At 45.6% G+C, this 13,232-nt stretch overlaps 1 protein-coding gene across 10 annotated transcripts in view; it reads right to left on the bottom strand.

Moving 5' to 3' along the window:
- Positions 1-13,232, bottom strand: part of TJP1 (tight junction protein 1) — a 102,628-nt gene that overhangs the window by 32,686 nt on the left and 56,710 nt on the right. For all 10 annotated transcript variants that reach the window (XM_055002555.1, XM_055002557.1, XM_055002560.1 and 7 more), the window contains exons 5-8: positions 10,444-10,723; positions 6,983-7,086; positions 5,346-5,514; positions 4,681-4,825 (exon numbers count right to left, since the gene is read on the bottom strand). In XM_055002555.1, coding sequence (XP_054858530.1) covers positions 4,681-4,825; positions 5,346-5,514; positions 6,983-7,086; positions 10,444-10,723 — 698 coding nt within the window. The remainder of the gene's footprint in view (positions 1-4,680; positions 4,826-5,345; positions 5,515-6,982; positions 7,087-10,443; positions 10,724-13,232) is intronic.

Genomic DNA, 13,232 nt, shown 5'->3' with positions numbered 1-13,232 from the left:
GGTGAGCAGCTTTGCTTTTAATAATGTTGAAAAGGGAATTTTAGCAAAGAGCAGTATTCCTCATCCCATTATTACATGTTGCACCTGACAAAACTACCTCTTCTACGCATCTGTCAAAGGCATGCGAGTCCTGCTCTCCTTTATACCTGGTGACCAAAGAAAAAACAAACACAGATAGCTAATCTACGGTAGAAGAATTCAAAAAGGGGGCCAGGCATTACAGATTGGGGTTAAGAAACTGGGTCTGAGGGTTGAGAGATTGAAGACTCCTGAACCAGGACAGACTGCATTCCTCAAGCGGCCAGATTTAGCCTCACGGCTGTTCGATATTTTCTGCAAGGGGCTCTCTAGGGACTTGGACAGAGAAAGGCTGTTTCCCAACACCCAAAGAGATTTTAACTGGAGATTCCAGGGACTGAAACTGGGGAACCCTGCATGCCGAGCAGTTCTTAAAATACTTGCGCACAAAGTTCTGCCTTCCGAAAGTGAACCGAAATCTCTCCTAATTTTTTTATGCCTTGTAATTATTTGACAGCATTAGGAGTGGGTGACATTTGTAAGTCACAACTTCACAGTCCACTAGCTTTCACGCCTTTCAATCTGTCACTGTCACAAGAGCCCCTCAGAAGCCAAGTGCTTCTGGAGAACCACTTGCATGCAGACACCTGGACGACAACCGCCACAGCTCTTCCGCAAAGGACAGGGCAGGACGAGAAAAAAAGTTTCCAGGTCAGGCGAAGTCAACGACAGCTCAGTCCGAAGCACACAGTGGGCCAACTGCAAAGTCTGTCACGGAAGCCACCCTGCTGTCCTGCATCTGGGCTGCTCGCTGGAAGGCCTCCCAAATGCTAAACCCCATTGCAGATTGCTCAAGGTTCAAGAAGGATGTGAAAATTCAGGTGAGCTCACTCAGCATCCTAAGACAGACAAGGCAGCTGCAAACCCTCACATCAGCTGGCCCGACTCAAAATGGTGAAAGTCGTCAGGGAAGAAGCGTCCGATTTAGCACTTGCTTCTCAGATGCTCCCGTCTCTGGACCGGCAGTCTGTTTGACTGTATATGCCAGCACTGCAGAGAACTGTTGTGGCTTCTTGCACTGCGGTCACGATGGCAGACTTTGGCCAACCCCCCCTGCCCCCTGTAGCATTGAACAAGGGAAGGAAGAATGCAGGAAGAATGGCCAAAGCTTTTTGGAGGGGTTGCAAATTAAGCTTCAGAGTTTGGAGACAAATATAAAAGAGGCACCACTCCCCCCACCCCAATCTCTCAACTTTCTAGTAAGCATTCACTGTTTAATAAAGAAGATACAGGAAATGTCTTAACTTCTGTCATTGTTTATAGGTGACAGAATGCTGTTAAAAATTACAGCTGCGTTTCCCATGAGTCATCAAAGGTGTTATTTCGCTGTGTTATGTGTTCTGGCAGTATTGCTTTTACATCTAACATCTGTGCTGTGTCAGGATGGGGCTTTTTCTCCCCTCTCTCTCTTTTAAGGATGCCTCACACTGCAGCATTTTAAAATAACCTTCAGTCACAAATAAAATGAAGTCAGCTCCATGTCCGCTTCACCAGTGGCAGCTCATTTCTCAACAAATTTCCTTTCTGCCAATCAAAAGCACACTCTTTTAATCCGCCGCGTGCATTCCCCATCATAAAAATATGAATTGCCGTCTGAGCCCTGTCCACTGAACACTTTCAGTGTCTTTCATTATGCATGAAATGGGCAGGAAGCCACACTGACGACTTCCTGGATCTCGAGGTCAACCTTTGGAGATGTGATTTGTATGGAAAGACAAGCCTGACTCCAAATGGTTTTGCCAGCCAAGCGACGGAACTTCACTGAACTAACACCAGGATCCATCTAGTCCCGAAGTGGAACTAGAAAATATTATTTCTGATACAGCCCCTGAGAGAAGCCTGCCATGGGCAGACCTCACAAAAAGGCATCTGTGTCGGTCAAGCCCTTCAGTCCAATGCAGGAGACAAGGAGGCAAAGAGTCTCACTGTCAGCACTTTGGCTAAAAACTAGTCTTGCTAAAAGTGAAAATACATGCAGACACATCTACGTAACTTGCAATCCACTCAAAAAGTCTTGGAAGCCTGTTATCTGCTGATGGTTAATGCTCCTCAACGCACACGCCTTGACCACCAGTAGTGCCAGAGAGCCCTTCCTATCCAGCATGCCCACAAACCAGTATGGCTCGTTCAGGTGGGGCTCACATGGGGCTGGGCTTGCAGAAGGCACCTCATGCTATACAGAAGACAGAGAGGATCCGGAGCCTGTGCTGTCTGGGCTGCGATCTCCAGCTTTAGGCATCACCTGACTAGGTCTCAGCATGTGTCGCCTGGGACCGATCGAGATACCTCAAACTCCAAGCCTTGGTTTGCAGAGTTCCTCTTCAAGTCAAGGTGTGAACTGAACTAAGCCCAGGTTGGAATTTTTTATGGCAGCTCCACCTAGTCTCTCCTGGACTTTGCCTGATTGCCTCTGGATTCACATAACATCCTGTGAAACTCAACCACCGTCTGCTTTCCCCTGCACCTCTTGCTTTGGGGCAAGTCTCCAGTATCCTGACCGCTGGCTACACATTGTCACGCTTTTATACCGCTGCTTCACCCTCACGGCCCCAACAGCTTCTTCCATCAGTGATCTGGGCCTTTGCCACTTCCTTCCGAGCAAACAATGCCAGCTGCAGGTTGGTCGCTCCCACATGCCTGGCTCAAGTCTAGGCAGATCTCAATGATCTGGGACACAAGGGCACCCATCACTTTGACACTGAGCAACACAGCAGCTTCAAGTCAACATCTAAGGAGAAAAGGCAACTGGTCGTATGCAATGAACCCAAGGAACACAATATACCAAATTATCCAGCTGTCATCTGAACATCACCCTGACTTCTCTAGCTGAATCTGCTTATAAGTAACCAGAAAGCCCCCTGCCCTCCAAACACACGCACTGTCTCTCACTTGAGCTTAATATTCAGGAAGAGTTCCACTTCTCATGCTGGGCTCACACCAACTGTAACTGCCACAGTTTAAGCCAGGGGTGGCTGACTGGCTGCCCAATCAATTTTATCCCACCCCTGGTGGACTTTCCAAATCTTTTAAGTAGTTAGACGACTGACAAAACAGTTCCACTCATAAAGAAAAGGGTGAAATCACAACTGAACCTTGAGATGTTAAGTTGTATACAAAATGCAATTCTGAACGTAATCCGTATACTCTCTAACTATGATGCTAATAAAGATTCTCTCTATTATTGAATTTGATCATACGTGACGTGGTCCATTAACGTGGCACATTACAGCTCTGGAGCACGGACCACTCAATGGAGAGGAGTGCCCTCCAAGAACATGGAAGAGACAATCCCTAGTGCAAACTGCCCAAAGCGAAGTTTGATTTTGTTTTATAGATTTAGCAAACGCCATCAATCCAGCTTGAAAAAGCACGGGGACAAAAGCGCTCTTGCTCTCATGCTGGACTCCCATTGGTCATGCATGAACTGGTGCTTACCATACAGCAGCTCAGGATCCCAGGCTGGGTCACTCGCCCATAAAGGACAACTCTCAGCAGCTATTAGGCGAGTTTCAGGAGCTGCTTGGGCCAACTAAGGTCTCCGCTGGACCCCAAACGCCATAAAATTGTTCTCATTTTTTCCTTTATACATACAACGCATGCTTTACGCGCAAGTGGTTTATGGCTCCAGCCACGTGCAGTATCAGAACATGCAAGCCACATCCACAAGCACAGGGTTGCAGGTTCCTGCAAAACGGGGAGGAAGGGAACAGCGCTCTGCACAGATATTAGCTCGCAGCTCTTAAAGGGGACAAATCCTGACACTGATGAACACAACTGCAATCACTTAGCAAGTTGAAAGAGCTCTTACAAAACACGCGGCTCTCTATTCGTCAGGAGCAGCATCTGAGAAAAGCAAAACTTAAACCAAGCACAAAAAGCAGGCACCTATATGTGAAGTAAGCAACCCTGAAGTAGTACTACACAAAAGATCTGAAATCTGCCCCCCACTACTGAGACGCCATAAGACTGGTTCAAACCCCTCTATTTCCAAATATGATGTTAGGGCCACACTGCAACGTCCAGTACTGTATTTTGTTCCAGGCTCATTAACCATGCCTTACTTTTTTGCTCTGGACAGAAAGTTGACATCTTCTCTGGCACAATATTAGTTTATCAGAATGCAGAATCTTCCTGAAGCCCTTATCTCCATTAAATCCCGGGGTGGACAGCAGGTCGGATCCAGAAATCCTCAGTCCCTGAGTCCACAAATCTTAACCACGTCCCCCCTGCCCCTATTAGGGATCTCCATGGCTGCGCCCGGGGGGGGGGGAGAGTACTTTGCCAAGGAAGGGGAAGCTGGGAAAATGTAGTGAGGAAGGGGTTACCATCTGGGGGGGGGGGGCAAGGCAAGTACAGGCTGAGCACATACAAATGCTTCTTCACCAGGGCCTAGACCACACTGGCAACAACCCGAGCGCAGCAAATCCAAGAGGATGCCGACAGCGAACATGACTGGTATCTGCGCTACCATGCCCTCCCAGTCAATCGCAGCATCATGCAACCAAGTCCTTCGAGCTGTGGTGCCATGCGCCTGCATACGCCCCAAGCCAGTCGGCTGCCACATTCGTAAGTCGGTTTAAAACAGTACACGGCGACCATCACCTGCCATTGCTGGGCTGCTGTGGAGAATGTCTGGAATGGTCTGAAGGCTCCGACCTCTGGTCAGGAGATCGTGAACGACTGCGGCGGGGCCTGTCATGGGATCGGTTGGAATGATCGGATGCCAGCGACTGAATTTCTGAAATGTCTGTTAAATAAAAGTCGTTTTCCCATGAGATGGTTATAATTAAAAAATGATGGCGTGACCTACTCAAAATGGATACAAGCTTTAGCTGGAAAGTCTTCCTATGATGCGTGTTTTACAAATAAGACTGAAGCAAATTAAGTGCCGTTTCGCTTCAAAACCAACTGCTTGTGCGTTCTTTCTTTCTTTTTTTTTGAGGGAAACCACTGAGATTCTTGAGTAAATTCCAATGACCGATTTGTTAATCAGCTCAGAAGCCCGCCCCTTCTCCCGCTCTGATAATCCAGCCTGAACGATGTGCGCCTTACCCAGTACACTTGGCCAAGTTTGAATCCTTGCCCCACGGCCTCTGATGAAAGCAAGGGGCCACTTCCACTAGAGGAAGCTTTGGACTTGGTCGAGATAAATGCTAGGATACAAGCCACTACATTTAACAGTTCAATGTTTGAAGGCAACGGTAGATAACTACATTCATCTGTTTCAAAGAAAGAAAGAGGGAAGAAGATAGGAACTATATACTCACCATCTCTTTCTGAAGCATTGGCTGAGTGAATGCTATCAGAAAGATCTGGGACGTTCAGCAAAGTTGCCCGTTCATCCCTTTGAACCACCATCTTCAGCTTGCCCTTTGACCTTTCTATTAGGGTCTTGGCATCTGTCAATGACATATTTTCCGTGACTGTGCCGTTTATCTGCAACAGAGCAAAAGGACTACTGATAGGAACCGAACAGGGAAGCGAGCAATTCCATCTTAATGGCATCTTTGACAAGCAAGAGAGGGAGAGAGGACGGGAGAAGACGATCTCTTGCTTTTTTCTTAAGAGCTCATGGTACTGATCAAAGTTCCAGCAGATGTGGCCCTTTGGATATTTGAGTCTGCCCCGTTCCAAACCACGGGGAAAGCCACGACAGAAGTCCTGCAGTACCAATTAAGCTGAGGCCAGACACTGCAAAGCGGTCAGCAAAACAGATCTTCCTTAAAACTTTACTGAAGAGAAGAGGAATCTAGGAATTTATTTTCCAGAATTAATGGCCTCAATTAGATGAACCACTTCTTTTGCTTATTCCTCTTTTCCGGTGCCAACGTCAAGCTTGCTTTATCAGCTTGGGCTGACTTGACCAACGTATTAACAAATTAAAACAAAAAAACTGGCTTCAAATGCCAGAATCTAGCTGGAGATTTATTGCTGTGCTAAATCATGGAAACCAAGGCTATTTATGGCATCCCTGTAAAAGAACTTGTAGGGGGGCTTTCTACATCCCTCCACTGCAGTGCTCCTTCTATGAGCCTAACCCAGCCCGCCCTTCAAAGGCAAGCCAGCCTCAACAGCATCTTTTAAAGCCCAGAAAAAAACGGAGCAAAAGAGCCGGAGGCATTCACAAGGGCTACCCAGACTGCCCAGTAGGACTTTCAACATCCAAGGAAGGCCGAGTTAAGAGGGGGAAGTCAAGGGCAGTCGTCCTGAGCACATAAGGTGCCGCTGCAGTCTGATTACCCAACACACACATCTCGCCACGGGAGGGGGGAGAGCAGCCAACTGGTAAATTGCACCGCTGTTTTATGAACACGTAAATGCAATCTCGCTTTTGTTGCCTGCAACTTTAGACTGCCTTTAGGTATCCACAGAAGGAATGACTGTAACTGTTCCAGCCGACACACAGAGGAGGAGTGGTTAAACCTGCCCCAGCGCCTTAATTGTATCAACAGGATTAAGAGTTATGTTAAGAGAATGGGCACGAAGCTGGTACCGAGGGACTAATATCTGCCAGCCAAGGTGATTTAGCTCAGATGCCTGACAGAAGTAATGCTGTCCTAAGGCAGTCGGGGCTGCCAGGCAGAGGATCCATGCAGTGCAGATCTGCTCAACTCGAGACAGGCTCCATTTGCACACTGCAGGTGCTCGTATGCCAATGTGCACATGCATGCTACTTTCATGTAAGAGTCACAGCCCTTGCCAGCGCGACTTAGCAAACAGTGGCATTTTGCTATAAAAGGGAAGCTTACATTTATCCTCTTTGTAATTTTTCATGCCAGTGAATCCAGAGGAAGAAACAGTGTTGGGCACTTGAAAATAATCCTGCCACCAAGACACAAGTTGTTCGAATCTCTCCTTCACCAAGCCAAAAAAAAATGACACCAAGAACAGTCATCTACTTTACCTTCAAGACAACGTCACCTTCCTGAATATTGCCGTCTCTCGCTGCCAGACTATCTTGGGATATTTCTTTCACAAATATGTGGCTGGCCAGTCGCAAACCATATTCTGTTTCAAACAAGAAGAAAAAAAGAGATACAAGACGAAAGTTGTTCAAAGGAAAATGCTTTATTATTTGCACCCAGAATATTTCGTGTTGTTCCTCCATTTCAACAATGCCCGAATTGTAGGCACACCAGTAAATGGCAAGAGAAACTGAGACGTGGTTTGAATGCACCACCTCTGCCTGAAACAGGAAATCTCTATTCAGCATTGATCCTTCCACCTCCACCCAGTAGATGGTTAGAGCCTAGAAGTGGGCACGAACCGAAATACAAACCAAATTCATCATGAACCAGGCCAGTTTGTGGTTCGCGAACCAGCGGTCTGTCAGAGCCTATTTCTGATGAACCGCCACAAACTATAGGTTGGTTCGCTTGGTTCATGTTTTGGTTTCTCACTGCAGACAGCCTGGCGCTGATCAATCAGTTTCCTAGGCAACAGAGGGGTCTTTCTACGACCACGGAAGTGACCTTCTGCTGCCCCCGGAAGTGACGTTTTCACAAACCAAATGAACTGGTTCGTGAACCGGGGCAGATTCATGAAAGGTCATGGTTCACAAAACACGACAACCCATGAACTGCAAGGTTCTTTTTTATTTTTGGTTCGTGCCCACCTCTACTACAGCCATCTTCCCAAGGAACTAAAGGAGCCCCAGCATTCCTTCAAGCAGATCACAGAATTACTGGCAGGTGTGGGGGAATTCCCAGAAGCACAGCCATCTCCCAAAAGGACAGACCTATCCCTGACCCCGGATTGGCTGGGCAATTGAGGAGGGTGCCAGGAAAATAGTATTATATCAACTACCCTGTAACTGCAAATAAATACTTAGCAACATAAAGGGGTGGGTGGGGGGTGGGAATCAGAATAAAGTTTTTTCTCCATTTTTCCAAAATGGAAACGAAATTATGCAGAGCGCTGAAAGAGCTCCTATGAAGTATTCTCTCTTTTGAAATGAGCAAAATGCTTTTCAAGACACAGTTTCAGTCACTTATTAACCACAAAAATTGGTGTTTTCTGTTTTCAGTTAAGACATCTATATTTTGAAATATAAATATGCTGAGCAGAAGTTTTATATGCTAACTAGATATTAAGTGATAAACGTCATGCTCTTGAAGTTGTAAAATAAATTTTGAGTTGATTTTTAAGAAGTACTGGACCTATTTAAGTCCTTCCCCCAACACATTTTCCTTCTCCCTGGCTTCATAATTCTCAGAGATTTACAACCGTAAAGACACCTATCCATTGCTCAAGAAAGAAAACAGATATTTTCTTGTGCAAGTGTGAGATATGCCTCAAAGTATGGTCCAGATATCAAGAGCTGAGGGGAAACTGGTCTACCTATCGTGACTATACCTTTAACCAAGATTTATAGTGTTCCCCATTAAAGCTTTAAACTATTCCACATTAAAACTTTGACCTAAGAGAGGCAGGGTTTCTTGCCTATGCACTGCTGGCATTGCGTGCAATGCGCATGTGCGCTAGTGGAGCTACGTGGGTTTTTTTTTTACAAACAGGTAAGGAAAAAGTTTGAAAATCTCGTCGTTGATGTTAAAAAGTTTTACTGAAGATGTTCCTGAAACGGTGACATCCAGCCAGAAGGCACAGATATCATCCTGTTACCGTACAATGAAATACTCGGTTTTGAATGGCTCTGTATCTCGAATTTGCATAATTAGATCTGCGCTCTCTCGGTAACTGGCATGCAAAACACTGCCATGAGATTGACTCCCAGTCATTAGCCGGCAGTCTGCAGTCATCTGTATAATTGAGGAATGACTATATAGTCGGATCATTTTGCAAATTCATTCTCCGAGGAGCGGCAATCAAAATTACCAAACTGTTTGCCAGCAATACAGCAAGCTAAATTAACATCACCCTTTTCTTTCCCCCAGGTAAGCAAAAAAATGCCAAACTTACATTTAAAAGTTATGTTGGTGAAAGAGAGAATGTGATCTGAAGGACAAAGCTCTGTTCCTCCTTACTAGGAAATTCTACACAGCGTAAGCTGTTGTGCTGAGCCCCAGGACAGAGACGTTAGCCTCAATATTTCAGTGAAGGTGTTTTATTGGCGCAGGATTGCAAGCTTTCAGTTTTCACAAAGCTTTCTCTGTCTCAAGGGTTCTGTGCAGCTTAGAAGTTTGTTACCGTAACCATCTCAAGGTCAAGTCCAAAAATAAACAAACAAAAAGGAGGCTGAGCCTTGCAATGGGGCTACGCATCAAGGGTTGTGCTTCCATACAACACAGGCATCAACTGAAGGCTGAACATATGAAACGGGTAATGCAGAAAACAGGGTCAGTTAGCCTTTTTCTAATGAAGTCTCAGCCACAGTTATGGGAAGTCTGTCCCATGTATCAACCCTAATGCTCAAAGGTTCCCACTGTTAAACCTGCCCACTTAAAAAAAAAACGTTTTTCAGGAAGCTTGAAAACGAGCATTTGTATCTCAAGGAAGATTTTAAACCACAACTTAGGACAATGTTGTGAAGGTCATCGCCACTACCAGCAAAGCCGCATGCGGTCTGGACAGGCTTTCACTGCACGGCTCCCCCCACCCCACCCCCTTCCAGAACATCAGAGCCGTGCCTTGACTTCACCCGCAGTCTCCCCCTGACTTCCATTCAGATGAACTGGGAGATTCGGCAATTAGCTGAGTGTGGTTCTCCCCTGGTTTGGGGGAGATTAAATCCTTTAAATCTCCTAGGTATAACTTGGCAGAAGGAAGAGAATCTGATTGCCTCTGGAGTTGCTGCTGGTCAGTGCTACTGGCTGCAAAATATTTAATGCACTCTTAATTGTGTATTAAATTGCAATTTTAACTATGCATTTAACTGGGTACAATACGGTGACTTGCCATGTGCTGAGAGTTCATGCAGGATATATGTTTAAAGAACAACAACATGCCCCCCATTCCCAAGCCCCCATTACCCCAGGGGCAATAACAACAACAGGGCGCTTATAAATCACTCTTTTAAACAGATGAGTGCCTACTTAAAAGTGGTAAACATAGTGTTGTTATTATCCCCATAATACAGCTGGGGCTGGCAGGAATGGCTTACCCAAGACCACCTGCTGAGCTCGTAACAGTAACGGGAATCGAACCAGCAGAGTGTTGATTCACATCCCACCCCCTTAACCATTATGTATAAACCACAATCACATACTTCCCCAATATGGCCTGTGGACTAGCCTCATGCATGAACTCAAACAGTAGTTCTACAGGGAGGTCAACAGACTACAACAATTAACCTTTTTCATTAACATTAATTTTCTTTAAAAAAATTACTACGCAGTCTTCGTTGGTGCGTTTCATTTTGTTCCTCCAGCTCAATCTAAAGTAATTGAGTGAGATTTTGACACGTACCTTCATTCTTCCTGGACTTCACCAACGTGACTTTTGTTGGCTTTGCAGGTTGACTGGAAGTCACCGATCTCCGGTCTGATCTTGGCGACAGACTCCTCTCTCTGCTGGCGCTTCGGTCCCTCACCCAGTTCTTCTCGTGCCTTCTGCCCGCACTCGTTGCGCCACGGGAGCTCCTCGGATCCTGAATGTCCTCTTCATAGCTGTCCTCGTCATTTTCAGACACCGGATCCGGATCTGCCCGAGTTACTGGGATCTGAACTTTTTTCATTCTCCTGATGGTCTGCAACACATGGCATTTTCATCAGACGCTAAAGGATTTCGGGATAACTATTGGTGTTGTCAGCGTGCTCTCTGTCACACTGCAGACATCTAGAAGTTTCGGAATTTACAGCGCCACTCCTCCTAGCCATTTTCTTCTGCCATGATGGCAAACCTTAAATCCCGTTTCTCCAGCATTAAGTTTGCCACAAAAGACTTTTGCACTAGCAGTTTATCCAGGAAGAAAAAGTATTTACTCCGTGTTTACCTCTCCCTTCTGCTCCAAGGTGCACTCAAGGTGGCAAGGAAACCATTAAAAGCATCCAATAATTGAAAGCAGTAATATGAACAATGGCCAAAGAAATATCAGAGGAAGGCAGAGAGTGATAAAACCACACTACATTTTAAAAAGCCTAGAGGGAAAAGAGGTTTTACTAGTTTCCTAAAGGTCAGAGACGAGCCTGTTCCGAGCATTCAAGAGAAGCAGCCTTATAAAGTCAGCGCTGAGATTTCTTGGGTTCTTCTGAGTAATACGTCTGACATTCTGCACTGAAAACTTAGTACAGCGATTTCTTTTAAAAAAGCAGATTTCTCCCTAAGCCTACGGTGAGGAAGAAAAAAAATAGGCTAGCGGTATTTCCTTCAGCGCCTATAAGAGTTTCCACCACCAACTCAGCATTATCTTTGGATGAGAATGTTAGAGAGGTGAAGAAATTAATATTGATTTAAATGTGGGGGGAGGGGGGAGGAGCAAGCAGAAGCCAGTCGCAAGCAAAAAATCATTCGATGAGCACAACACGGCACTGAAAAGGTTTCTCTTAACGCAACACGATCTTTACAAAACCTTATATAATTGCAAACAACTAGAGAAGAGGAGACACAAAAATAATGGAACTCGCACGGGCAGAAACAGTTCTGTGTGTCCAGCACACAGAATGTGGATTGTCAGTGTTGTGTAGTGGGTACAACGTCAGACTAAGAACCGGGAGACACAGGTTCAAATCCCCACTCTGCCATGGAAGCTCACCGGGTGACCTTGGGCCACTCATACTCTCTCAAGTCTAACCTACCTCACAAGGTTGTTGTGAGGATAAAATGAAAAAGGATGTAAACTGTTTTGAGACCCCAGTGGGGGAAAAAGTGGGGTATAAATGAATGAAAATAAATATTAACAATAATTGCAGGGAATCATAGCTCTCATCCACTTCAAAAAGATGTGAAGTGCTCAGCTCTATGCCCTGTTCTGTTGATGATCTAGGGCAACAGGTTGGCCTGTGAGAGACAAAATGGGCAGCTGTTCAAATAATAATAAGATTCAATTTATATACTGCCCTTCAGGACAACTAAACGCCCACGCAGAGCGGTTTACAAAGCGTGTTATTTATTATCCTCACAACAATCACCCTATGAGGTGGGTGGGGCTGAGAGAGCTCTGAGAGTGCTGTGACTGACCCAAGGTCACCCAGCTGGTTTCAAGTGGAGGAGTGGGGAATCAAACCCAGATCTCCAGATTAGAGTCCCATCGCTCTTAAAGACTACACCAAACTGGCTCAGACACAGCAGGGCAACTCAGGTTCTCTCACTGAACCACGTGATTGGTTCTTCTGACTCAGTAAAATTGACCATTAGAGTCTCAAGCAGAGAGAGGTTGCGTCCTAATTTTTTTCCTGGAGAGACTGGACTTTGGGACTTCCACCACTGGACCACATCTTTTGTGCGTGACCCAAAAAAGATAGCCACTTAAAAGACATACAGAGAGTCCCTGAAATACTGTTTAAAATGCAAGCTGTAGCAGTATGCTTGCACCCACATAGCTGAACAAATGACACACTAAAGCCAAGTTGAAAATTTGCCTCCAGAATCAAACAGTCGTAATAAAAAGAATCATCTCACTCAAGTTATCTTTTGTAGCTAATATATCTAGCTTATATCTGCTAGAGCAGTCTATATTCATCACCGTTTGAAAGTACGGCCTCAAGTTCATTTGTTACAAGCTTGTAGTGGCCCAGAGATATTCTGCTCTAGCTCCCTGAGAAAAGGAATCCATTTTAGATAATTTTGCCTTTTCTCCTCTCTGCTTTTGCTCAGTAAGAGGGCCACACGGCAATTATAATGCAAATCTATGAAGAGTTACTATGCTTGAAGGCCACTGATACCAATGGAGTAAGTCTATATAGGATTGCACTGGTCAATTAAACTATTAATTTTAAATGAGTCTCCAATTAACCTGGTCAAGCAGCAGGGCTTTTTTTCAGCGGGAATGCAGTGGAATGGAGTTCCGGCACCTCTTAAAAATGATCACATGGCTGGTGGCCCCGCCCCCTGATCTCCAGACAGAGGGGAGTTTAGATTGCCTTCCAAGCCGCTTCCAATCTCAACTCCCCTCTGTCTGGAGATCAGGGGGCAGGGCCACTGGCCATGTGATCATTTTTGCCGAGGGCGATTTAAACTTTTAAAAACTCCCCCCTTGTTCCAGCTGACCCAAAGAGATGTCATTGTGCGGTCTTGAGTTCCACCACTGAGTTCTACCA

Source organism: Eublepharis macularius, chromosome 18 (assembly GCF_028583425.1).
Source record: "Eublepharis macularius isolate TG4126 chromosome 18, MPM_Emac_v1.0, whole genome shotgun sequence".
Classification (NCBI taxonomy): domain Eukaryota; kingdom Metazoa; phylum Chordata; class Lepidosauria; order Squamata; family Eublepharidae; genus Eublepharis; species Eublepharis macularius.
Note: the sequence above shows the minus strand (reverse complement) of the source record. Positions and strands in the feature narration are given on the sequence as shown.